The sequence below is a fragment of the Calonectris borealis genome, chromosome 2 (assembly GCF_964195595.1).
Source record: "Calonectris borealis chromosome 2, bCalBor7.hap1.2, whole genome shotgun sequence".
Classification (NCBI taxonomy): Eukaryota; Metazoa; Chordata; class Aves; order Procellariiformes; family Procellariidae; genus Calonectris; species Calonectris borealis.
Window position 1 is genome coordinate 73,811,348 of NC_134313.1, and position 26,136 is coordinate 73,837,483.

At 39.3% G+C, this 26,136-nt stretch overlaps 1 protein-coding gene across 1 annotated transcript in view; it reads left to right on the plus strand.

The window, feature by feature from the left end:
* The window catches only part of EPB41L4B (erythrocyte membrane protein band 4.1 like 4B), a 160,174-nt gene that overhangs the window by 73,607 nt on the left and 60,431 nt on the right, over nucleotides 1–26,136 (plus strand). The window contains exons 3-15 of the mRNA XM_075140834.1: nucleotides 2,661–2,703; nucleotides 4,882–4,960; nucleotides 8,382–8,426; nucleotides 9,243–9,295; nucleotides 13,624–13,744; nucleotides 14,379–14,466; nucleotides 15,337–15,425; nucleotides 15,738–15,807; nucleotides 15,980–16,149; nucleotides 16,253–16,362; nucleotides 18,427–18,457; nucleotides 18,967–19,000; nucleotides 20,271–20,338. Of these exons, the coding sequence (XP_074996935.1) occupies nucleotides 2,661–2,703; nucleotides 4,882–4,960; nucleotides 8,382–8,426; nucleotides 9,243–9,295; nucleotides 13,624–13,744; nucleotides 14,379–14,466; nucleotides 15,337–15,425; nucleotides 15,738–15,807; nucleotides 15,980–16,149; nucleotides 16,253–16,362; nucleotides 18,427–18,457; nucleotides 18,967–19,000; nucleotides 20,271–20,338 (1,001 nt within the window). The remainder of the gene's footprint in view (nucleotides 1–2,660; nucleotides 2,704–4,881; nucleotides 4,961–8,381; nucleotides 8,427–9,242; nucleotides 9,296–13,623; nucleotides 13,745–14,378; nucleotides 14,467–15,336; nucleotides 15,426–15,737; nucleotides 15,808–15,979; nucleotides 16,150–16,252; nucleotides 16,363–18,426; nucleotides 18,458–18,966; nucleotides 19,001–20,270; nucleotides 20,339–26,136) is intronic.

Consider the following 26,136-nt stretch of genomic DNA (forward strand, 5'->3'; position numbering starts at 1 on the left):
TGCACTGATACTTCTGAGTCCAGACTGGATATAGGGAATGTGGCGTCGTATAGTTGAAATGACTGTGGTCAGTCTCGGTCCTACACTGTGAGATCCATAGTTAAGTTTATTTGATGAGTTTGGATCCGAAATGACGTACAGTTGTTCAGCCAGAGCACAAGATAGGCAGAGCTACAGTCATAGGTGCTGAGAGAGCAAAAGTCCCCTTTGATTTTATTCAGCTCCCTAGTGAGACTTCAGAATTCATTGCTTTCACTTTCCTGTTCTTAAGTCAGCAAGCAGTATGTGGCCAAGGCCATTTTTTGGCTTTAGCTAGAATGCTATGAAATTTTTTGAGCTCAAAGGGACATTTGGAAAGCTGGTGTGATTTCCAGTGTGAAGAAGCCCTCCGACATTATCTGAGGCAAAGGAGTGTTGAAATTCAGCCTGATTTTCACAGAAGTGGCACAAAATATCTGCCTTTTAAATTGGTGTTGGTTCACAAACCTGCATGAAAACTGCCAGGCCTGGGAACTCTGGGCCAATAACACTGCCAGTCCATGTTCTACCCCCATATTTTTATTTTGTGATCTTTGTGGTGGCCACATCACATTAACCGTGATGTGCATTGTGGGATGGGAGTAAAACGGTAGCTCATTCTTGCTTCTGAAAAGAGATGATTTAATGCTTGCTGTGTTTTATCTCCTGGAGCAGTCTGCCTCTGGCTGCTTGGGTACAGAGAGTGAATGATAGTTTCCTGTCTAGGCTATAGTCTCATTTAATGGTCTGCGCAAGTAGTTCCTAGAGCCTTGTTAGTTATTTTTAAACCGTCTTTGAAGTATTTCCACCTATGAATAATCTGTTTGAAACTTGCTGTTATTTGAGTTTTAATACACCTGTAACACCATATTCCAAGATTGGGACTATCAGCTGTTATTTCACTGGGAATTACTGTAGTTCAGCTTGTGCGGTGCTTATTTCTGAACATGGTACTAACATGAGCCACAGATGAAAAGTTATTGGAGGATTTTTGCCTGTAGTATAGATGTTAGTCATGTTTGGTTTTATTTAACATGAAACTAAACTTTTCTTTTAATGGAATCAGTATATTGGTGTTTGTGAGTGGTTTATCTTTAGCCAAAATAAATATTGAGGAGAAAGATGTTTTTGTAGCTAAGTATTTGAAGCGTAAAAAATTAATCTGCCCTCGAGGTGTGAAAGGAACAGACTTGTATAATTTCAGTTAAAAAAGCAAAGTTTCAATGTTGATATTTTTTCCGTATCAAAAATTTGAAATTTCACAAAGCTTCTGTGAACTGCTGTGGTTTCTGGTGTAATTCTTCATAAAAGAGCAAAGTAGAGACAGAATAAATTACGTGCAACTCTAAGGAATGTATTTGTATGAGCTGCTGTAATGTTTTATTTCTACTCTGGTAGAGATTTCTCAGATTGTAAGGATGGGTTCCTTGGCAGGCTCACCTAAGAGAGTCTAGCAAGTCTCATGCAAATAAAAGCACCTACAGAATAATTGTTCCATTTCTCTTTCTCTCTCTCCTTTTTTTGTGAGATTTATTTACCTCAAGGGTCATAAGTTGTCAGACTTCCGATCTATACCCTTCTATACCTGTGATAAATAAATTTTTGCCTTAGCTGAGGACATGCTTAGTAAATAAATACCAGCGTTACTGTCCAACAAATAATGTTTTACATTTAGTTAGCCATGGTAGCGCGGTGTTAGTGGAATGATAAGTAGTCACTCAGAGGTTCTCCTTTTTCTGAAAGTATGAATGCTTTAATAGGGAGGAAGGAAGAGGTTTTTTCTCCTAAGATTTTGTTCCATAGCACCTAGTTTATTATTTTTAAGTAAGTATATACGTAAAGATAGAAAAACATTTATTTCAAGGAAGTCCAAATACAGTTTTATTACCTTGTGTGACAGGAGCATTTACATGGGGTTGCTTCAAATCAGATTGCAGCCTTGTGTAGGACATTGTGCAGAGACAGTCAAAGATGTAAGCTAAATTTACACCGGAGAGAGTTTATTGCTACTCTTCTGTAGATGCAACTTGCACTGATGAGAGAGTGCATGAACTTCGCTGGGAAGCATACTTTTTTGTCATCATAGTTGCATCTATTCAAGATCTTTTGCCATTAGTTTAAAAGGGGAGGGGGGTATGCATCAGTGTTTGCCAAATGCTTTTAGTGGGGGTTAAGTCTTCATCCTTGTCTTGAAAAAACTTGGCTATGGAGCCATGGAAGGCAGGACAGTACAGGATCTGGAGGGTCTCCATCAAACAGGGGAGTTGAAAGGAGAACGAAACCAGGGGTTTGGCCTGCTGTCCTCAGGAGCACTTGGGCAACAGTTAAACCTGGGGATGAATGGGTATTTTCCTTACACACCACTGCTTTGTGGCTTTGGATTTTGGGGTTTCCTCTCTGGAAGAGTGAAACTTCCCTGGCAGTACTGATGCATTTGTAAGTCAAGCTTTCCCGCATGAAAGGAGGTAAGTTGGTAAATGTGCAAATAAACACCTTTGCAAATGTGAGGAAGTTTAGCAAATAAATATGGCAATATTTCCTTTTAAGATATTTTTATCTGTTAAATTTTACTGTAATCAGTTTATTGTGTCAACAAAATCTTGAAATGGAACAGCTTTTAAATGTGGATTTTCTTTTTTTAGCACTGGTTGGACCATTCAAAATTCATTAAGAAGCAAATAAAAAGTAAGTACCATGTCTCTGCCTGTTTACTTTGTTACTTCCTTAAGAATTTGAACTTAGAGTATTTGAACGTGATTGCGAATGTTTAAATATGGCCTTTAATGGAATAAATATTTCTTAGGAAATAGATTTAATTTAATGGCTAATTGGCTGACTATATCATGTCTAAATGCAAGAGCACTTATAAGCAATAGACCAGCCTTCAGTAGCCCTCGTTAAACAGCCTTGTGCTGTTTGTCTGAGGCAGAGTAGGTTGCCAGGTAATTTCAGTCTGATCTGTGAAATCAGGTTGCCTGGACACAGATCACGGTTTCTGTCATGGCTTCTGATCCAGAACAAATTTCCTGGGTTTTTTTCAAAGAGTAAATGGAAAATATTTAATTGTGTAACAGTCAACCTCTTTTTTGTATATTATAAATAAAAGTAGCAGAAATACCTGCTGCTCCATCAAAGGGAGTTTTGGGTAGAGGGGTTGGGTTTGGCCACTGAGTTTTTTGTGGAAATTGGCTAAGACAGGCAAGTTGCTCCTGGATCTCTAATAATCTGGTTGCAGGCTTGGGTACAGTACAGCATCGGCTAAACACTAACGTGTTTTGTTAATATACTGCAGTTGGCAACAGCCATAGGCCAACTGATACTATCGCTTCTGTGAGATTAAAATATAGTGTTTTGCAAGGAAGTTGTTTACCCCTTTGCAGGACCTCACAGAGATGGGTCTTGATTGCTTCAGTGGTGCTTTGCCTTTCTTTCTGATAAGTATCCAAATATCTAGACGATTTTTGTAAATAGTGGAGGAGTTCTTCAAAGGCCTTTAGGAGAGTTTGCTTTCACCCCACAGTGTGTGGGTGTCAGTCTGCTAGAACAGATGGTAAAGATAGCTGCTATGGGTAAGGTTTTGGTGGTTGGCTTTCTCTCACCTTTTCATCACATCACAGACTGCTTTACCTTAAGTGACTAAGTGATTTGCAGGTGCGCTTTCTGTGATAGCTTTGTCCGTTTCTCGATCTGTCTTAAAATGTGGAAAATCAACGATTCTGTGACACCTTCAACCAGTTTAGTTGCACTGTTTTGTCTGTGGTTAATCTGTGAAGGGCCTGTTTTAAAAAGAAATTGGCCAAGGCCTGCCCTGAGGAACACCAAACAGGGAAGCAATTTGATGAGTGTTGTGAAGGTCTGTCTCACAACAGGATACTTTTCTTTACCTTGCATTCAGCAGGTGCTTTGAGAAGAGTTCCTCTTTCATGACGGATGTTGCTCACTGCTCTTTTTTTCCCAGCAGTGGGCAGGTAAGAGTCCTCATCTCGCTGATGCAGACCTTACCAGTGGTGCCTAACTGTCAGCCTAGGGCACTGTCTTCTACGAGCTATCGTTGGAGACAATGTCAAAGCTCTAATTATTAGAGTTTTGGCTGCACGTCGTTTAGTAGAATGGATCGTTAATAGGCACATATATACTGTGTTGATGTGGTGTTACAGAAGACCTTAGAAAATATACCAGCAGGCTGTTGGTCTAGAATATGAGGCTTAGGCAGATAAGGATGCTTTGGTTACAGTCTCATGGTAGCTGGGTAACATTTTATTATCTGTGCTACATAGAAAGTCAGACCTAGCATTCCCCTTCTGGCATTAGAAAACAACAATTCTTGCAACTCCACTTTGTGGAATTTGTTAGCTTTCTGTGTTCATGGGTGCCTTTCAGAGTCCTCTCCAGCACTTTTCACCTTATTTATCTTACCTTTTCTCATTCATGTGTATCAATCGAAAGCTGATCTATTGGGTGGGGGTTTTTTTGGAGTTGTGTTTGTGCCTGGTAACAAGAAGCATCACCGTCTCCCTTCCATCTCCCCCTGTGCCCAGTAACAGGCAGTGTACCTGGAACTTGCTGTCATTCACAGCGTGCTGCGGGGCACACCTCTTTGAACAAAAATGTGTTTGCCAAATGGACTGTTGCTTGATTAATCTAATGATTAGAGTATCATAAAGTATGGTAACCATCTAATTTTTTTTTATTGCATGCATTTTTAAATTTAAAAACATTAATTACTTGCTGCTTTGAAGAATTTGAAAAACATACTTCATTTTGGGTTTCTTGGGTTGTGGGGTGGTGGCTGTTGTTCTGCCTTAGCAGAACTGCAGCTAGTGTAAACTTTTTTTTCCCCATTTAAAATCTCTGCATATACAGTTGGACCTCCGTACACGTTGCATTTTCGAATTAAGTACTATTCATCAGAACCGAACAATCTTCATGAGGAGTTTACAAGGTAGGAACTGGGTGACTGGCAGAGGGGTAAATAAGACATCTAAGGTACACAGGAGCACTGTAAGCAGGTGATTTGAGCTTTCTTACTAAGAGTGGTCATTTTGTCTGAATTCTTAGGTGTTTTCCTATCGTCAGAGAAATATAATCTTTTTTATTTGCTGCCCAAAACCATTCATGGGACTCTCCAAGTGTTTTAGTCTGTAGGAGATGCTGTGTTCCGGTGCTTTGAAGTTAGCAAAGAAAGGCAGCATTGGGTGGGGAGAGCTGCAGCTGGGAGACAGCTGCTCTTTACACCAGTGACACCTGCCATACCTCTGAGAGGATTTTCCATTATGTCCTGCTAAAATGCCAGTGCTCTGCTTTGCCCCCCTTGCTCTGAGACTTGCGGGCCATTTAATAATGGTACAAAAGCCACAGAATTGTGGGAATAGACAGCTTGAGTTCTTGGTTAACAGTTGATTGAATCTCTTCCACTTCCCCACGAGTTCTCTGTGGTGCAAAAGGTGTAAAGACTGCATTGTATAAAGTCACCTTAGAATACCTGGAGGTCTTTTGTTTCAATCTGGTGGGCTGTTTTTTGGGCTGTGAGGACTGTACCTTGCTGGGTTTGTAGCGCCCTAGTGTGATCTAGAGGATATTCTGAAAATTGGGAAAGGAGCAGCTGGAGGAAAAGGGTTTACTTCTCTTTTGTATCTGCCAACTTTGTGTCTTCTTCTTACAGTAATCATCTATCTTAATATTATTTTGTCTTTTTTTTTTTGTTCTGTTTCTCACCGTAGGGCACTTTCTATGTCTTCTAATTTGCTTGGCAATAATCAGTGTACTCCCAATCCGCCTAAGGTGTTTAAAGATTATTGATTGTTATAGTTCATGTGCATGTGATGTTTACATTAAACTTATGCCTGCAGCCATATGTTTACTTTCTCCTTTCATATCTGCTGTATTGACCATGTATTTTTTTTCACTGCCTGAGACAAGATCAGAGAGCTAATTGTCACCACCTTAATGAGACTGACGTGGAGACTTTAATATCTATTATCAATTTAGTGCAGCAATGTTAATTCAATAAAAGGGCATATACCTATACAATTAACCTATAGAACTCCCTACCACTTATGTAATTGAGTATAAGATCTTAGAGAATCCAAATACCTGGATGATTTTGGGGCATCTCTAGTGAGAAAATGCAGTTTAAATTAGTAGGCATAATATATATATTTTCTGAAAATTGACATAAGTCTTCATACATCAGGGTGCATTGTCTGACAAGTATTACATTTCCCCTATCTTCAAATTATTCCATTACTGTCCACCACAAGATTTCTTGCATACTCCTCTGAAGCATATGATTCTAGTCACTCTGAGGTGTGTGTTTCTGAGCTATGTGATCATTGCTGTGATTGAGTAAGACATTTTCTCTGAAAGTATTAACCCCTGGAGTTTTGTGATCTAATTATTGCTGAAAGGTGGCATTTCAGAAGACTATTTTAATTAGAAAAACACTTTAGTCAGCTAAATTTTCGGTGTTAGGAACTTTTTTTTTTTAACTATAAGCTTGACAAAAGACCACTGTGAAACTATGGAATGAAAATGAAAATGAGCTGGAAATTGATTTTGTAGTGAACAAATAGTTCCATTTTTCTTTTTTTGTTGGGGAAAAAAATTTTGAATGTTACTGTTCTTTTAAGAATCTTTATGTTGGCTGGATCATATTTTCCATGTAGCATGTTGAGTAAAAAGTGAAAATTAGCAACTATATACTCAGAATTATTCCAAGTGGAAATGGAATGGGAGTAAGAGGAGGAAGAAAAATGATCATTAACAGTAACTGTGAACTGGCCTAGTTGGGGGGGTGTTCAAAATTCCTGGTGGAGACCTGTTTTCTAGTAGACTCCAGTTTCTCATAATTAGCACAGTAATGGGGAAGTGTTGAAACTCTTCACCCACTCTGTCTTTTTCCAATTTAAAAACACAGTTGAAATCCAGTGCATTTTGGAAGACATCTTCTGTCACTTTTATGGGACCTGATTAGTTAGTTTAGTTAGAAAAACAACAGAGGAATGTGTCTGTACACGTGTGTTGTGGAGAATTTTCTAAGGTATTTTGCTGATTTGGAATGACAAGAATAGAGATGCCGATGCTTGTCAGTCTGCGTGCAGAAAAGGAGCAAGAGTAAGCCATACCAACCAGAGAGCAGAGCTGCAGCGCTGCATAGGCTGGCTGACGCTGATAGAAGCACTGCCCAGATTTTTCTTGCAAATTTAGAAGAGTTCATGGGGTTGTGAATCATCAGGGAAAAACAGTAAAAACAGGAAGCATACTTGCCTACCCTTAATCTATGCACGCAAATACCTAGGTTTGATTGGCAAGTCAGGTATTAGCCAAGTATGTGAATCAGAGGTGTAACACAGAGCTAACGTGGATAAATCTGATTCTGCTTTAGTGTATCATGAGAAGTCTTTTTAATCTTCCTTTTCACTTCTGTTCTCCTGTCTAATTCCAGCTATTCATCCTTCACCACGTTCACAGCACATCCTCTGTGATGAAAAACACTTAGTCTTTCTAGCATCCTTTGTAAAGATAGGAGAGGTTTACGTTCACGTTTACTGGGTTGACTCTCGGTAGTGCTTTCATGCTTTCTTCTCTTGAGTCACTCATCGTTGCAGGCCTCACCCTGCAGTGTCCAGAGCAGTGCAGAGCCCGCCTGTGCCATCCTGTCTTGTACAGAGCTCTTGCATGGCCTGCAGCACTTCTGCATGTCTCAAACCCCAACTCTGAGTGGCTGTGACAAAACATGAAGCATGCCTAGAACTGAAGATTAGCGAGAGCTTAAAATACTACTACAGTTTGAAGACTCTAAATTCCTACTTGGCCTACTATGTAAATGTGTGGGCTCTGTGGAATTCAGATTTCTTTATTCAGAACTTTTCTGCTATTTTAATTGAAAATTCAGTCTGAGCTTTTCCTTTTGCCCAGTTTGGACTTTCTCTGTGTTCTGTATTTCTCTTTGAGAAGGTAGCCCTGAAGTCCTCATGCCTTTATCTGTGTTTTGTCTCTAGATCGTATAGTTCAATTCTTGCTTGAATTGGGCAAGACCCAGTTCAGAGAACATTGGAGTGTCAATAACATTTAGGTTGCTGTGGTGTATGCTCAGATAGAGCACATCCCTAAACAGCAAGGCTTTGGACAATGTCCTGAACACAGCCAGTAGGTAAAAAGTGTTCTCTTCTTTTTGATTTTAGTGAAGGCTATGGGAACTTTGAAGGTTGCAGGGTGTATGAGTGATTCCAAAGGCCCTTTTTTTAAGAGCAAGTTAATGAAAATGTTGTGACTACTCAATGAATTGGGATATTTTTCCATCCATTGGGGCTAGAAAGATGACATCATATATACTTCTGACTTTCTGAATTTTTATTTGTCAGGTACCTGTTTGTATTACAGCTCCGGCAAGACATTCTTTCAGGGAAGTAAGTATCTCTTTGCTCTTGCAGCTGTAATTTAAAGTATTTCTAGCAGTTAATCTCTTAGTGATTTAAAATTTTACTTTAACTGTGTGATCTTTTTAATTCTTTATGGCATTTGTGCACAGATTATAAGCATGATTTACAGTTCCACGTGCATTTTTTTTCCTGTAGAATACAGAGATCTATGGCTTTGTGTGCATCATGACTATATTATTGACAAATAGAATGAGTAAAGACCTTTGATGGATTGACTAGGTGATGGAAATGTATAAAGAGAGCAAAGACTGTGCTCTGATTTTTATGACTTGAAAATGTAACATGGACTTGCCATATTTTTCAGTATGGTAGGTAAAATAGAGAAGGAAAAGGTGATAAAGTGCAACACTTTCTGTACAGGTCAACCCTGCAAAAATATTTTGTGTGTTTATAGTCTCACCCTGGCCAATAAATTCACACCTGCTTTTCTTTTTTTTAATTACAAAACAAAAAAAACCCAAAGGCACATGTTCTAAAATATAGTGTTGGAGCAAAAACTATTTCTTAGTCGATTTAGTGTTGTCTCTATTAGTTCAAGCTTGGTTTATGGTGGAGCACATCATGTGTTTAGTGCTAATTAGAATGTATCAAATTAGGAAATAATCATATGCAAGTAAAAATCAATTGTAGATGTTTCCTTCCGTTAATAGCATGTGGTTTAAGGGATCTTGTGGAAGTTAACGTTTCAATTTCATGTATCAGACTACTTTTTAGCTTTATTGCAAGAAGAACTCACTGAGAAAAAAGACATTATTTTTATACCTTGTTTTTTTTCTTTTTAAGACTGAAATGCCCTTATGAAACTGCTGTTGAACTAGCAGCTCTGTGTCTTCAAGGTATGCAGTCATTTGAAAGTGGTTTGTCTTAGTGTGTTAAAAAACTCGCCTACTAGTTTCTTTTCATTCTTTGTTACTAATGATTTCTCATTGATCATATATAAATGACATTCCTTTACCCGAGGAGAAGAATTTTAGGGAGGTCACTTCCCTGCCTTCCCTCCATTCATAACTTCTGAACTACATTAGCCAATGTCAGCACACTTGCCGAGGGGAAGAAGCCTCAAAGGCATGGATAGACAAAGGTTTCATGGAAACCTTGGGCTGACGAGGGAAGAAAGACCCCAAATAGTTCCCTGCTGAGGGAGAAGCTGTAGTGTGTGCACACTGTTACCTCTTCTGCCCGAAGAGCCAGCTGGCCCATCAGAACATGCTTTGCGGCAGGCAGGTCCCTGCGGGTGTAGCTTTGAACGTGGGCTGCCTGCTGCCTTGCCAGTGCTTGGGAGAGCGAGCCTCTGCCGTGTGTGAGACAGAAGATGGTTACAGGGCAGGAGGGAGGGGGTGTCAGCTTCTGGAGAGGAGAGAATTATATGGAAGGGTAAGAAATAAGATTAATTCTGTGTCAGGAGCAAGGGTTACAAGATCAAAAAAAACAACTTTGATACTAAGTTTCATTAGTTTATTGTAGGAAAAAGTTTCTTTTTTATTGCTGCGAACATGTTAATACAAATATTCACTCCATTTCAGGTTTTTTGTTTCACAGATAGGGTGGAAATTTGTGTAATGAAGCTCAAATCAAGTTCATTTTTTCTAAAAGAAAGTGCAGTGATCTGGATCATTTTAGGCATATCAGCAGCAAAATGAATTGAAATGAAGAATACTCTTCCTGTTCCGCTGGTAGTTGGCAATGGTACATGGAGTGCTTAGGCAGAGTCTCTTAGTTTAATACAGGAATGGAGATAACTCAGTGATTGTAGATGGACTTGACAGGAAAAACTGGGAATTCAGATCCAAAATGCAACCGGTGTAAATCTTAAGGCAGTGGGTTATTTTTCAGTTTCCATCTGCACCAGTCTGGCACAGCTTTGATTGTTAGGTGTGCAAAGAACTTCTGCAGGCAAACTCTGTTTGTCTTTTTGAGATGGAGAAAATCTAGAGCCCATATTTGATTTGTTGCTTCCATTTTCACAGATAAAAACACCAGTAACCTCACCCCTGGTCTAAGCAAGGAGAACCAGCAAAGAATAATAGGTTGATGCCTCAACATTTTGGGTAGTAACTAAAACCTGTGATTACTATGTAAATGTAATAGAATAGCCATCCGTCATGTTTATAATGTCTCCAAAAACAACCAAGTTAGGTACCAAAACTAACACTGCTTGACAACACTGTCTGTGGGGACATGTTTAAATTGTGGTAGCATTTTTATACTTTTCTGCTGTTGTTTTTTCAGTTTCAGTTTTCCGTTGTTTTGACATCATCACAATAAGTTTCTCCAAAATTATTTCATTATTGCAACTAATTTATTTATCTCTGCTGGCATATGCTATAATTAACGGGTTTTTTATAACATTTCTTACATTTTATTGACATTGGAAGCTTTTAATTAAGCAGAATAGTTTAAAGAAATGTCAAATGATTATTCCCTCCTCACTAGGTTACATGTACTCTGTGAAATCCGATCTTGCTCTTTAGTGTTGCTTTCCTAAGAGTGAGGAAGTTACAAAAGGCTATTTAGGAATTGATGCTCTAACCCTCTGAAAGAAAGGCCTTTTCTCTTTACAGGACAGCTTTAAACTTCATACATTTTCTTTATCAAGGAAGTTGTTCTGTAACAGTAATTCTTTCTTTGTTTCAAAAAAACAGTTTCGTAGGCTGGTGTTTTGTGTGAATCATCTTTCAAACATAAATTGTTGGTTTGTTGCCAGTCCCATGAAGGAACTTCTGTAGCCAATAGCATTGATTTGCAGTGTGGGGTAACTTGTGAAGCAGATGCATAATCACATGCTTCACTCAGGGATTATCTGCAGAAAGGTTGTAATCAAATTTGAATGGTCACTGCTAGAGTAAGTTTTTAACTACCTCATTAGTCTTGCGCGGCTTTCGTATTTAACCAGGTGTACTTTTGAAACTACTGGTTAAACTGGAAAGGAAAACTTTTTCTCAGATCTTCAGTTTTCAATTCTAATCATAAGACATCTTCATGGGATAGTGCAAACTTTTTTTTTCCATCTGTGTAAAAGAATCAACAGTATATTTACAGATAAACACATTTTCGCAGTTTTCAAAAACTCTCTAGGAAACTTCCTTTTAAAAATGTCACCCATTTTATGCAGTTATTTATTAAACAACACAGATAATGTATATAAATGCGTTATGTAACACCCCACCCCCAGCCCCACCCACCCCACCCCACCCCCCAAAAAAAAAACGACCAGAGGACGGGCATGCCAAAGCATTATACTTCGTCATAAAACCTCAAATGAAGAGATGGGTCCTCTGCTGTGCTCTTGTGTTGAAAAATATTAGAGCTGCTGAGCCATTCAGGGAACGTAGTTCCACCAGGAAAGACACTAGCGAGAGCATCCTCGTACGGAGCCCGCGCTTCCCCATTCTTCCAGTGCCCTTCTCCCCTGTGCGGGGAGCTGATAAGGCTCTCACAGGCTCTTACTCTCAAGACCTATTTCTTAGAGATCAAAATGATGACATTGTTTGTTTGCCTGAAAGTGAATAAATAGTGAGTGCAGCTATTGAGAAACAAAGGTGATATTTTTCTTGTACCCAATACTTCTGCCCTAGCTTCTCTGTGTACCTTTTGTCCTATGTGCTCGTGATTCTTCTCATCCTTACACATCCTCTTTACAGCACAGTCAACCTTCATTCCCTGCCTTCTCTCTCAGTTAACTAGTAGAAAACTCTCCTGTGTTTTTCCTACATGGTTGTCAACACATCAAACTTCAGTTTCTTACTTTTTTCCCCTGAAGTCCTCCTTGCTAATGTGTTTGTTGTGGCTCCCTCTTATATACTGGAGACTGGACTGCCAGTAATTCTTAGCAACATCTGTGTTAAATAGGCTTCCAACTTAGATGTAACAGCAGCAGAGCTGAGATAGCTCTGTTAAAAAAAAAGACATGTAGATAAGAATACTGTAATTCACCATGGAAGATTACTGTTGAAGAGAAAATATATGTGTGAGGCTGTAGTTAGAAATGAAGATCAGTGAACAAAATCTGTTAATCCTCAGGAATGCTAAATGTTTGAACAAAGCTTAAGTGCTCAAAACCACCTAGTAGGTGTATCAGTCAACAGATTGCATTTTGAATGCAACTTCTGTGTTCTAATGTATCCTGCTAGGCATTTTTGAAGACTGAGGGTGAATTATATTTTTGCAACTCTTATGTGTAAAACTGCCCTGAAGCAATAAAACTGTTTTCTTCAAGGGATTTCATTTCCCTTTATTAATTTTTTTTTTTATTTTTAGTAGTAATCGTAGTAGTAGTCAAGCACCACCGACTGACAAAGGCCTGGTTTGGAATCACATCATATGTCAGGTGACACATGGTATTGCTGAACGGTGTATTTGCTACTGATGTTTGTCCCACAGTCCCTAGGCAGTGACATTGCAGGCTCTTTGTATAGCTGAGAGGTTCCAGGAGCAAAGCATGTTGCAGGCACAAGACAGTTAAGGGCGTCAGTCACTGAGATGCTCAGCACTTGCATCTCCTGCTGAGCTCAGTAGAGTTTGAAAGTGTTCTGCTCCTAGAAAAGAAGATACCAGGCTCTAAGTAAATAAGTAGAAAGTGACACCTCAATTATGTTAACTCTTCAGCATTTCTTTCCTTAAAAATTACATAATGTGAATATTACACCACCACTGTGGTTTTAAAAAAAAACCCACAACTTTATCATTGGTTTCTGGGACTAAGTATTATCTTCATGTTTTGACACGAACAGTAATGTAACAAAGCATACAAGAGAATGGGAAGTGTTGGGAATGAAACGTATGACCTCATTGCAATGAGAGGAAGTTTCAAAGTAACCTATTCTGAAACAGTAGTGCATAGAAACTTTATTTCCTTTAAATGCTTTGAAATCCAGAGAAGCAGCTTTAGTTAAGCGGGTTTAGTTCTAACATTCTTGAATGTCAGAATTCTGTACCATAATCTTACACTGCTCCTGCAAGTGCGTTTGTCTGACTTCTGCTGTAAAATCTGATTTGAGATTGGGAGCCGGGGGGGCTTAACTTACAACATCGGCACAAGTGTATTCTTCTACAACATGTTTAGAAACTTACAAACTACCATTGTCTTTGTGGAGATGATGGAATTAAATGTTTCTGGTCATCCCATGATCTTTATGTTTTTAACTTTTCAACTGATTGATTGCAGCTGAGCTGGGAGAGTGTGAGCACCCAGAGCACACACCAGAACTCGTGTCTGAATTCAGGTTTGCACCAAACCAAACCGAAGCAATGGAATTTGACATTTTTCAGAAATGGAAAGAGTGCAGGTAGGGTACCTGTGTGGGAGTGGTGCCTCTAGCAACAGGAGGTTTTCTTCTCTTCCAAAGTCAAATATGTCCACGAGAATCCCTTCAACAGATGTAAAATGGTGATTATGTTTGTCAGTTGAGAAGTATTATAGATAGACTTTGAGCCCTCCCCCTCCCTAGAAATGGCAAGCGGTAATTTATGAAAGGTTGGTGGGGTGAGTTTTCTTTTTGTTTGTTTGTTTTTCTTTAGATGATTTCATAACAGTTTAAGCAGTCTGATCTTTTTTCTGTTTATGTTGGAAATAATTCTCTTTCTCTCTCTTTCTCTCCTTCTTTCATGCATGCACACAAAGTTTTGTGTTCAGCAAACGCTTTTTCGTGTCTTTTGTTAATAAATATGGTACATTTCAGTGATGCTGTCTTACCTGAACTCTCATCCTTTTTGGCAATTTTAGACCTTTTTCAATTTTTGTCTCTCCGATTTATTTTCATTTGGAGGGAAGAAGGTAGAAATACAACCTAAGCTTGAAATACCATTTAGTGTCATTAAGATTGAGGGCTCAAAGAAAAGGGATAGGGGGACAAATTTTAAAACATTTAAAACAGACAAAAATTTTGTATGGTAAACTATAAATATATTTTATGTTCTTAGGGGAAAGAGCCCGGCGCAGGCCGAATTGTGCTACTTGAACAAAGCTAAATGGCTAGAAATGTATGGTGTAGATATGCACGTAGTGAAGGTAAGATCCACACTTTATTTTACTAACGTGGGGTCAGAACATTGAATGGAGATGCTGTCTCAGGCAAAACAGTCTCGACTCAGGGAATTTAACTTATTTAATATACTGCCAATTAATGTAAACATTTAACTACTGATTTGGGTACTGACTAAAAAAAAGAAGGCAATAAAACAAGCACAGAAATACCTTTCATCCCCCTTCCTCAGCTTCAGTCCAACAGTCCAACCCCTCTCCTTCCCTCTTCCTAGTGTCAGCTCCCCTTGTTTTCCCTGCGGGTTACACTCAGTCCCTCCCAAGGCAGCCCACAAGGTTGGGGTCATCCGCACAACAGTTTCTTTGTGCTGCTTCCTGCTTCTCACTCATTTTCCTCTGCGGACCTGTGCTTCCTACTGCTCCTCTGCTGCTGCATGGGTCGCCCGTGGGCCACCGTCCCTCAGAAGTACCTCCTCCTGCAGGGAGAGGCTCCTCTCGAGAGTACATCTCCAGCCATGTCTCCCACAGTGTCCCTTTCCACATGCCTTTTCCCAAATTTCTCCTTTTGTGTTGTCTTCCCCTGCCAGCTACTGCTTGCTCTTAAACACGTGTGAGGCAAGGTGTGGGCTCCCCTGGCCGCAGTCTTGATGCGGGGCTGTTTCCCCAGGCATCTAAGGCAGCACACGGCCTTCTCCCACGCAGGGCACCCTGCAGCCCCCTGTTGCCAAAACCTTCCAATTTGCACCCGATACAGATGCATATTCTTCTGCTCTGTAATGTTGAAAAAATATGCAAACCTTATTGTTTAGTTTAAAACCTATGGATTTTTACATACTACTGTAGTAAGATTTACACTACTAATGGCATATTGATTATTGATTCTGTGCTTGCTTACAGGGAAGGGATGGTTGTGAATATGCTCTTGGACTGACACCAACAGGCATATTGATCTTTGAAGGAGCCAACAAAATAGGCTTATTCTTTTGGTAATCTGTTTTTGTGTTCTATTCCTTTCTGTTAAAATGCTGAAATCTTTCTCCTTTACATAATGGGGTCTATATTTTGTAATGTAGATTGAATCTACAAGGTTAAATCTGAATGTAAATTGGCCTGGCTAGAAGTACCACTCTCAAATGTGAAATACTTGTTGAAAAATAGTCACATTGCCAGGAAATCATACTTTTATTACGATTCCTGAAGTGTTCAAGGATTGCAGATCACTCATACATTTTGGAGGATTCTCCTAGATTACAAAATGCTATTTTTCCATTAATTTTCTTTTTGCTTCTTGTGTTTAGGCCTAAAATCACAAAAATGGACTTTAAAAAGAGCAAACTAACACTTGTGGTTGTAGAAGATGATGAACAGGTAACTTACTTCCCTTACTTGGGCCTGATCCAACAAAGTGTGGTGTGTGCTCAGCCTGGTAAGAACACAAGGGAGGCTCAGCACACTGTTGGTCCAGGCTGTATTTCTCCTGCCTAGGACAGTAACTAATATCATGCATGCCAACTTCCAAAGCTTTTGTTTCTGCATTTAGGGCAGAGAGCAAGAGCACACATTTGTTTTCCGGTTAGACAGTGCCAAAACGTGCAAACATTTGTGGAAGTGTGCAGTGGAGCACCATGCTTTCTTCAGATTGCGAGCCCCAGCAAATAGTAAATCTAGTAGATCCGACTTCATAAGGCTGGGATCACGCTTCAGATTCAGGTATTTAGCAAAGTAACAGCAATATATTTGTGTTCATGCAAAGGAGCAGGTACAGCATCCAGCAAAAGGCGGTAGTTAACTTTGTTTATTTCTGTATTTTAAGTGGGCGGACAGAGTATCAAGCAACACATGGGACAAGATTACGCAGAACTAGTACATTTGAAAGAAGGCCCAGCAAGCGATATCCTTCTCGAAGGCATTCAACTTTTAAGGGTAAGTGTTTGTACATGTGTTCACTGAACCAGTCATGCAGGTGTCCAGTTAACTCATGTAAACGTCATATTACAACCATAAAATCTGTACCACAGTATAAAAAGAAAAACACGTCAGACCACCTAAAAAACCAGAACGTACATGGTTTTTTTTCTCCCAAGTCAGACTCCATTGTTCGTATCTACCATTTTTAATCTCTGTCTACACTTAATTGTTCCATCCCCCATCTATGGAGAAGGAGGTACCTATGATTTCTTTTGTTGCTCAGTTGAGGAGGGAATTAAAATTGCATCAAACTCAATGAGGGAAGGCATGTAACATTTTCTTTGAAAACGTGCATTTGTCACGTAGAGTGGAGCAGTGTCCAAAAGCCTCGCTGACTTGCTTATCTAGCCAGACAGTTCTAGGGTTATTGAGCAGTCTTATTATGCAGTTGTTCCTGTTTTGCTGACTGTAATGGCATGTTATTCACCTATCCAGACTGACCTTAACCAGCTTTCTCTGGGAGTTGAAATGTGCTGAATTTGAATGGAATGACAAGGAATTGATTTCCCTTGTGGTTTTGTCATTTGTCCTTCAAAAGTTAAGCTGAGATTTTTATTCCTTATAGAAAAACCTAGGAAGGAGCACTGCAAGACAACCCCCTCTAAATTCTGTATTACTTGAGGCTGGAAGTGTAGCTTCTGTATGGAGCAGGGTGAGCTGACATTCCCTTAGGATGTCTTTGTGCTCCTTTGCATTCCTAGAATATGAACTCAGTTCCATGAAAACTCTTTGTGGTATTATGGGGGCACTTTTATTTCTCATGTACAATGGGGGGAAAAGGGTAGCAAGCTTGCATGCTTTCTAGAGGCTGTGACACGCTCCCCCAGTCAGTTTTTCATGGAAATGCAAATTTATTAAATTTGTGAGATACTGTTATGTGATACATGAGAGTCAATTATATGGTAAGTGTGGATGATTTCATAAGTGGAAGAGTAGATTATTTTAATTTTACAATTTTTACAATAACAGGATCTATCAGACCTGCAGGTTATACCTTGTGTCTCAGTGCTTCCATACGTACGTCTGTGAGATGGGGGGAGAAAAGAGAAAGTGTGGCTTATGCTCAGTTTAGTTCTCTGTGCATAGCAGCCAAGCAAAACTTCTGTCATACGCAGATGATCTGCCTCCACAGAGCTCAACAGCATGTTTGTTAAGTTAATGCAAAAACTCCCTTTATTGTCTTTTACACATCTCTTGGCCATTAAGACCTGTACCTAGTTGCAGCCCACAAGCATTGGATTCTGTCCTAGCTCAGTCTCTTTGAGACTTCTACAGTGTCTCATTAAGTTTGTCATCCACTTTCTGCATTCAGCAGAGACTTGGATTTTCAGCTGCATCACTCAGCAGTTTTTCAATACTGTTAAAAAATACATTGTTTGTCAGGAAAAAGAAATGATACATCCCAGTTATTCAGCTGCCTTCTTCAGCGTTCTTTCCAGCATGTCCAAAGGACAAACCAAGACCTTGTTGCTCAAGATTGCTCAGTGCCTTCCCGTATTCCCAACTAATGGGCTTTTTTGGCTACCATCGTTCACTGTAATAAGACACAGGCCATTACCATCTTCAGGAATACTCTGGTTTCTGTAAGATGCAAAAGTGCCGTGAGAGTTAGCTTCTGATTTTCAAGGGACTCAATGGTATCGACATGGTAGCTACAGCAAGGTGAGAAAAGTAGTGCTCTGGTTGTGCAGAACTCACTCTGCCAAAAGTCCTTCTTTTGTGACATTTGGGAAGAATACTCTTGTCTGCTGTCATCTTTGATGGGCTTTGACTCTTGCAGAGACAGGGAGGTTCGTGTCTGCCTCATACTTTATGTACTCACACAGGAATGCTAGAAAGCACAGGGCTGCACTTGAGATTCTGACGCATTTGTGCAAATGTGTCTCTATCCTCATACAGGATTATGAGGTAAGCTGAAGCTGTAGAACATCCCAATCACAATAGCTGCAAAGTGACTGATAGTTCACGTCTTAAGTTTTTTTCAACTGTCTTAAGGTTTTTTGTTTGTTTGTTTTTAAGCAAACAATCCTGTGAAAGCCGCACAACTGTGGTAAGTGACTGCCCAAGTTCTTTCTACCTCTCAATTGCTGTTGTCAGACAAATGGGATTCTGAAGACCATTTCTGCATTAGGATTTGATGAAACAAATTCTCTGGTGTGGAATGAATTGCTTTGGGATCTCTCATTAGGCAGCACCAGATTCTTCTTGGGGACGACCTATGAGACTTTAAGTGCTTCCATTTTTTAATTTTTTTTTTCTTTTTGTGTTTGAGCTCAGACTAAAGTAAAGCATATTTCCTTTCTGCTCATTGCTATTATGCTAACTTATCTAGCATTATTTGTTCCTGTTCCATAAATGTAAAATGAAGAAAAAAAATTTGCAACCCCCTTTCTTGCACCCTAATTGCTGAGGTGTATATCTTGAATAAAATATTGATGCCCTTAAGAATATGAATTTTACTTCACTGTAATACTTCCCGAAAGACTAGAACCCTGAACTATAGGGAATTGTGACATAGATATATTGATTACATAAAAGCTAATTTTTTTTCTCCCTTAGTGCTAAAAATGCTCCTGAAGTCCATAACTACCAGGTAAGAGCATAACAATTGTTGAGGACAATATTGTAATTTTCTTATTTAGTGGTAAATATTTTTTCTCTATATAGTTAATACAGCTGGTTTGCTCCCCTTTTCTTACTCCGGGGTGAGATTCTCTGAGGTGGTTCAGAAATAAACAGCATCACGTTGGGAGTTAAGGGGAAAGTGGAGGAACTCTTCTCTCTTTCTTCCCCTGTGTTCTTGGATGCTCTGCAAGCTGAATACACTCCATTTGCCACGCTTTTGCCCTCCCCCTCCCCTTCCCCCTCCCCTTCCCCCTCCCCTTCCCCCTCCCCTTCCCCCTCCCCTTCCCCCTCCCCTTCCCCCTCCCCTTCCCCCTCCCCTTCCCCCTCCCCTTCCCCCTCCCCTTCCCCCTCCCCTTCCCCCTCCCCTTCCTTCCCCCTCCCCTTCCCCCTCCCCTTCCTTCCCCCTCCCCTTCCCCCTCCCCTTCCCCCTCCCCTCCCCTCCCCTTCCCCTCCCCCTCCCCTCCCCTCCTCTCCCCTTCCCCTCCCCTCCCCTTCCTCTCCCCTCCTCTCCCCTCCCCTGTAAGCAACGCTTTTGTCTAGAGCAGCCTATCACATTGGGTGATCTGTGACAAGAAGTTCAAAGTTGCAATTATCTTCCCTATCACAACACTTAAGGAGTTCATTGCTGGTCGAATGTTTCTTTGTTTGTTTGTTTTAAACAAGTTCCTTTATAGACTTCAAGGAAAAACCTTATCTGGTTTTCATCTGTGATACTAACAGTCAGTGCTACTGAGAAAGCAAGCTGTGCTTTCCTCTAAACTGAGTGTGTGCATGAGAACTTAGTCTTAACACTTGTTTTTATTAAAAGCCTCACTAGTGATTTTGTTTCACTGTTTCTCCTCAAGATCTCATGGATATGAGAGAGAAATGCTGTCACCAAAGATAGATGACCTCCTGAAGAACTGCTATTATAATAGTAACCTTTCTCACTCTCCAACTTTGATTAAAGCTGACATTCTTTTCATGTGCTTTCTATGAGAAGCACTAGATGTGCCAGGTTGTCTCTCAAACAGAAACGCAATTTTCTTTGCATTTTCCCATGAGCGTGTCCTAATGAGCAAGCTCATCACCAAGAGGTCTCATGTATATGCTAAATGGCATGGGAGAAGATCTGAAAGGTGGGGTTTCTAGGGCTCACAGGAAGCATGTTCCTCATGGCCCCAGGAAGATAAAAAGTTAAAATTAATAGGGAGTTTTTATATGATTTCATTAACTGGGTTCAATGTTTTCACTTGCAGCCACAGTATCACCCTAATATACATCCTGCTCAGCCACACTGGCATCCACATACACCTGTGAATGTAAGGTAAGCAATCCTCACTTTGTGAAAAAGATGATTACTTCTTTCTTTATCTTAATCTGTTGGCATGAAGCTTTGGTGGATGATTCTTTGCAGATGAAAAGCAAACAGAAGTTAGAAATATGTGATGTAGAGGCAGTATTAAATAACTTCAATTTAGATTTTGCTTTGGAATGTCCTAATCTCCTTGATGAAATTTTTTTTCAGGTGGATTTTTAATTCAGAATTTGAAATACAACTTTAGTATATTTCTGTAGGGAGTATGTTGGATGGGAAGACGCTCAGTAGCTTCAATAAAACTAATGGCAATTTGATGAGTATTTAATCTCCTAAAACGAAGAAACTCATTTTAGGGTAAAGTTAGGTTATGAGTGAACAGATTCTTGCATTGCAGCACTTTTTTAATCTTTTGCAGAAAGGTATATGGAAAAATAACATGTACGTGGAACAATGTGTCAGGCACTTTACAGATAATTAGTGAAATCATAACATTGAGTTTTTGAGAACTGTTTCACAAAAATATTCCTGTATATGCTATTATGCTATCTTCTTGCATACTTCTTTATTTTGTAACTAGTAATGAGAGAAATTGAGTGAAAAGAAATTTTGTAAGAAATTCAGTCCAAGTTAGAACCAGCTTGGTGGAGCACACAGTGGAGGCACACGCCTGCTGGTGGATATATATGTCTGTGCATGTATACGTGATAAAAATCAGCTGCTATTTTATCCTAATACAAAGTAACCTTTTTACGTTACTCAGTTTTTTAGACAAACAAATACTGTCTTGACTGAAAAATACCAACACCCTAATTTTCATTCCTATTCATCTTACATTTTTATCTCTATATTCTTACATCAGGATAGGTAGACTTCGTTCTTAGTGTAGGCAGGCTCTGGAGATGAGGCTGAGCTTAAAATGGATGAAAAGACAATTTGTTCCAAGTTTGAGTCTGAGAATGCAGGAAAAAGGCAAATATGTTGTTAGAAATACTTACTAGGCAGAGAAGCAGACATACTTGTTGTCATCTCAAAATTCCTAGCATACGGCAGTAAAACAGATAATAAATGTATGCTAGAAACAGAAGACTTTAAATTGGGTTATTAACTTTGTCTGTACTTCATGTTCAAGATTATTCCTGGTTTTAGGGTTTAGTTGTCCATTTTTTTGTGTGATTTAAAATCCACAATTTCACATTACAAAAGAGTGATTGCCAAGAGAGGTTAATGATTTTATAAATCTTTTGAGGTTTTGCTGAAGTTTTCTGAAGATTTCTTCACTTATGATATTAGTCTGTAACATTTTAAAGCCAAATAGTTCACCCTGGAGCAGAGTGATACTGAAATAAGCACAGTAATGTATTGTAATGTGTGTAGACAGCCTCCCTCTTCAGCCCCTCCGCTGCCTGGGCAAAGATTAAGGTCAGTGAAATATGAACAATGGCTTTTTTATAGCTAGGCTTGTAAGTCTAAAAAACATACTTAAAAGCTCAGTCGTGCAAGCTCGGTAGAAAAGGTGCTCAGAATTTTTGTCCCAGTCAGGTAGAAGCATTTAAATGTGTGGTTAAAGTGGAAGCTTCAAGTTATTCTAACTTGGAGTCAAAGTGGAAGAGTTGAACGTTTGACATCTTGGATAGCTTGCTTTGAGAAAGCTTATCCATCCGACTGTGAACATGAGCTCAAATCAGAGATGCATGAAATTCTTTCTGCTGGGCATGCAAGTCTAGAATGGGCCAAGGGCTGAAATGAAACTACCTGTGCAATACATGTCATATATGGGTTTTTGTTGAATAAATTGTGAAATAATAGGTGGAATTATGTCTCAGTCTTCTTAGTAAAATCATTTCAGTGAAATTATTTGTTTGCAGTTAACTTAATGTTCAGTCTTCTGTGAAAATTCATTCCAGTTAACAGTTGTCATTATATAACTTTAGAATATCTCCAAAAAAAAGGTAAAATCTAAACCTGCCTGTATTTCTGCTACCATAAAAAAATTACCAAAATAAAAAGTGAAACTTCAGTTTGGTAATAAGGGAATCGTCAATATTGTGGTTTCCTACATACTGTTCAAAAAATTTATTTATTTATTTATTTATTTATCCCCCCCCCCCAATGATTCAGGAGACGCTGTAGGAGTGGTTGAGGTTGATATCTCTAAGCAGCAATAAGTCATGAACAAATAAGGAAAAAATATTTTTCCTTTTAGTACTTTTGCAAGTTTCACTACGTAGGCACAGAGAAATACCTGTACTAGCTATAGACTCTAGGTGTTCTTCTTAACAAAATGCAACTATGTAACTTATAGGCTGCTTCAGTATAATTAACTGCACCAGCCCTGAACGAATGGCAATATTTACAGAAGAGCAATTTTCATTCTTAATGGGATTGCCTTTCTTAATTTTTTAGCCTTTCATGAGCTCAACTTTTTGCATGATATGGTTTATTTTACTTGTTTGTTGTAGGCATTTAGTTTTCCTACAGCCTCCTCCTCCCTCCCCACCATCTCTCTGGGGTTCAGAGCATTGATGCACGACACTGGTCTATAACACTTGAAAACCGAGAGGGTTTTTAATGACTGAGCTCTGATTCAAAGCCTTTTGAAATCAGCTAAAAGATTCCCAGTTGCTTCAGTGACTTCTGCATCAGACCTATAGGTCTGTCACCATTTCCTTCCCTTACTGATAGCTGCTCATCACACCGTATGCATGCTTAGCACTTGCTGGATGAACTCATGTTAATGTGTAGCACTCGTACGTTTACTTCCATCTCTCACTAACCAATAACTGTGCAAATGGTACAGGCCACCCTATCATGATGACAGGCCATATTGGAAACCCCCCACAAGTGGAGAGGACAGCAATTTACGATATATCCAGGAACAGAACCAGAAGAATTTAGGAGGAGTCCAAAGTATGGTGTACCAAGATAAACTCATGACGACTCTCTGAAAAACAGTCATCTTCATTTCACCTGCCATCTTAGACGATCATTGCATTCCATGGTCCTTGTCTGTCTGCAGTATGTTCAAAGTGTATTGTGCATAAAGTGTGTGTCTTTGTATGTACATCCATCCTTGTTTAGTGTTCATGGACGTTCTTGGGAAAAGTATTTTCCGAATCTTTGTAAAAAATCTTGAAAAACCTTTCGTGAAAGCTGGTAAGAATTTTCAGTGCCCCAAGACCAAAAATATTTCTGGGGATTTACATTCTACCATACTTTCGAACCTGTGACCCCTCTGCCTGCTGTTGAAGATCAGCCATTTGTGCCTTAGTTATTTTTATCGTCTTGTTTCTTTTGAGTCAAATTAATAGATGAAGTTTGAGAAACTTCGTTCTTTTAGTTGACATGCAAATAGGATATTGGAGGGAGGAAAAAACAGAATTCACACTGGCGATCAAAATGGCTTGTGGACCACCAACAAAGGGAGCCTACTGAGTTAGTCATAGGTTTGGGTGTCATTTGTTTTTAATTTTTGTGTTCTGCAGCAAAAATAGAGGTGCTTGCCTAACTTTGAAAACAAGTATAGGGAAAGAACACTATAATAAACTTCATGGAGTATGTGTATTCCTTTTTTGACATACTGATTATATTGATAGCATCCCCCCAAAACCATGCCTGCTGCTATAAAGGCAAGAATGTTAAAAATGATCCTTGCTAAAAGGGTGCTGCTTTCTTCTTATTTTTAATGTGATTATGGAAGTGAACTATACAATCGCATGGAACTACCTACTGGTAACTTTTCTCTGAGTGGATTCAAAAACACAGCTCATGATTGGTACGCTACAACATGAGGACAATCCAGTGAAATAGCTCTATTTTTTTAAGTTAGACATTTGCAAAGTTGAATGTATATTTTACAAACCTAGGTCTTTAAATAGGCTTGGCTGATATTTTGATCACTTGCCGATTTATTTTTTTAAAAACTGGAAATCATAGTGCCATCTTTACTCATACGTTTGTTTTAATTAGGCCTTACTTTTGTGGTCTCTCTCAAGTTGCTGGAATGAATGAATCTTCAGTTGGGATATTTTAAAAATGAAGTAGTTTTTAACTTGATTTTGATAAATATACATTTATAAACAGCTATAACGATGAATTTTTTCAGAGCAAATTTGATAGTGTATAACTTTTTGTGAAATATATTTGTTTACAAATGCTATCTTTTAATATTTGTTTTGATCTTTCCTGTATGTGCTAAGTACAAATAAAATTTTTCAGTCTTCTTATTCTGATTATGATGCATTACTTATTTTTGAAAGATTTTGGGGGAGGGTGGATAGATATGATACACCTTATACTTGTACCTGTTTTGCCCTGGAATCACTAATGCTGTGCTGGATCGACATTTCCAGTGCAGTCTGTAGAGAGGGGAAAACAATAAAGCAATTGTGCACTGAGATGTGAAAATGCCAGAGTAAGCCTAAGGTGGGTAATCACACAGGCTGACTTCAGTGTCCCCAGGCTAGTCTTCCTGTGTTTCAGCAACATTTTATTTGGGAAAGGAAGAAAGAGAAACTTTGTTGGAGCCATTGGAAACAAGACCCTAGTTTAGCTGCTGCTCTGAATGCCCTCTGAGGAGGTTTTTTTGAATACTTACATTAAAGTGGAGCGTTGTTGCTTCATGATTCACACACCTACATTCATAATACAGTATCGTTCTTGTCGTATAACTTCATTGGCTTCTGTGTGGTTTGTTGTCAGTGTTCCACCTCATCGTGTGTTGTGATCTGTGGTTTGGTTTGTTGCTGAAGGTGCACTGAATGAGGGATCTCCCTGACATATCAGAAGAAAAGACAGCACGAGGCCTAACTGGTCCTTAAGTGTTAAAATGCCTCCTGCAGGAGACCTGCACACGGGTGAAGAACAACCTGTGGGACTTGCGTGTTCTGCAGTTTGTGTGTGTCACCTCGAGGGAAGAACTTGTCATTCTGCTTCTCTGGCAAAGCAGCTCACGCACTCTGCACTCCCCTTTCACTTTTTCATCCCACATCCTCCTTGCTGTCTGCAGAAATCTGTACCAGCAAAGTCACCCAGCGATCAAATAGGTAAGAAGAGATCAATTTCTCTGTCCTTCCTTGCTCTAGTCTTAGCTGGCTTCTTGTAGCGAATGTGCTGGGATGTGGTTGGCAAGAGGGAGCATTTCTACCTGTTTCCTCTCTGACCCTGGCATTGCTGTGACTGACCTGTGCAGCTTACATCACCTGAACAAAGATGGAATTGGGTGCCCCTGCACTGAACGAGATAGCACAAATAAGTTGCTTTAAATTTACAGGCACGTTGGGTTTTTTCCTAAAATTAGCACACTCATTACTTACAAAGTATTGTTTTTAACAAGTGACTAATACAGGCCTTGTGATGTTTGGAATACAATTTCTTCTTTGAAGCAACACAAAACACTGCAGGTGAAAACCAAATTATGAGAGGAGAGAGAAGAAAGGTGGAAAATATTTGGTTAACTCCGTTGTTAAATGGAGTAGCACTTTTTGTTTAAAAATAAAATATAGGGAAAGCTCTGGCAATATAAATCAATACTACATCCTAGATTCATGCTGCTGCAGGAAGCTGCTGGTAGTTTATAAGTGCACAAACTCAGTACAGGGACTTGATAGCCCTGGTATGTGAGTGTTTATATATTGTCTTGAATTATTTTTACTAGGAGTTCCTCATGAGGAAATGCCACACAATTTTTACCAAAGAGCGTGTTATGCAGTCATTCTAGGTACAGAGAAATCAACACATTTTGAATGTGTTCTAAATATACAGGGAAGTTGTTTAAAAAAAAGCCTTACAGACTGCCTGAAGGAGGT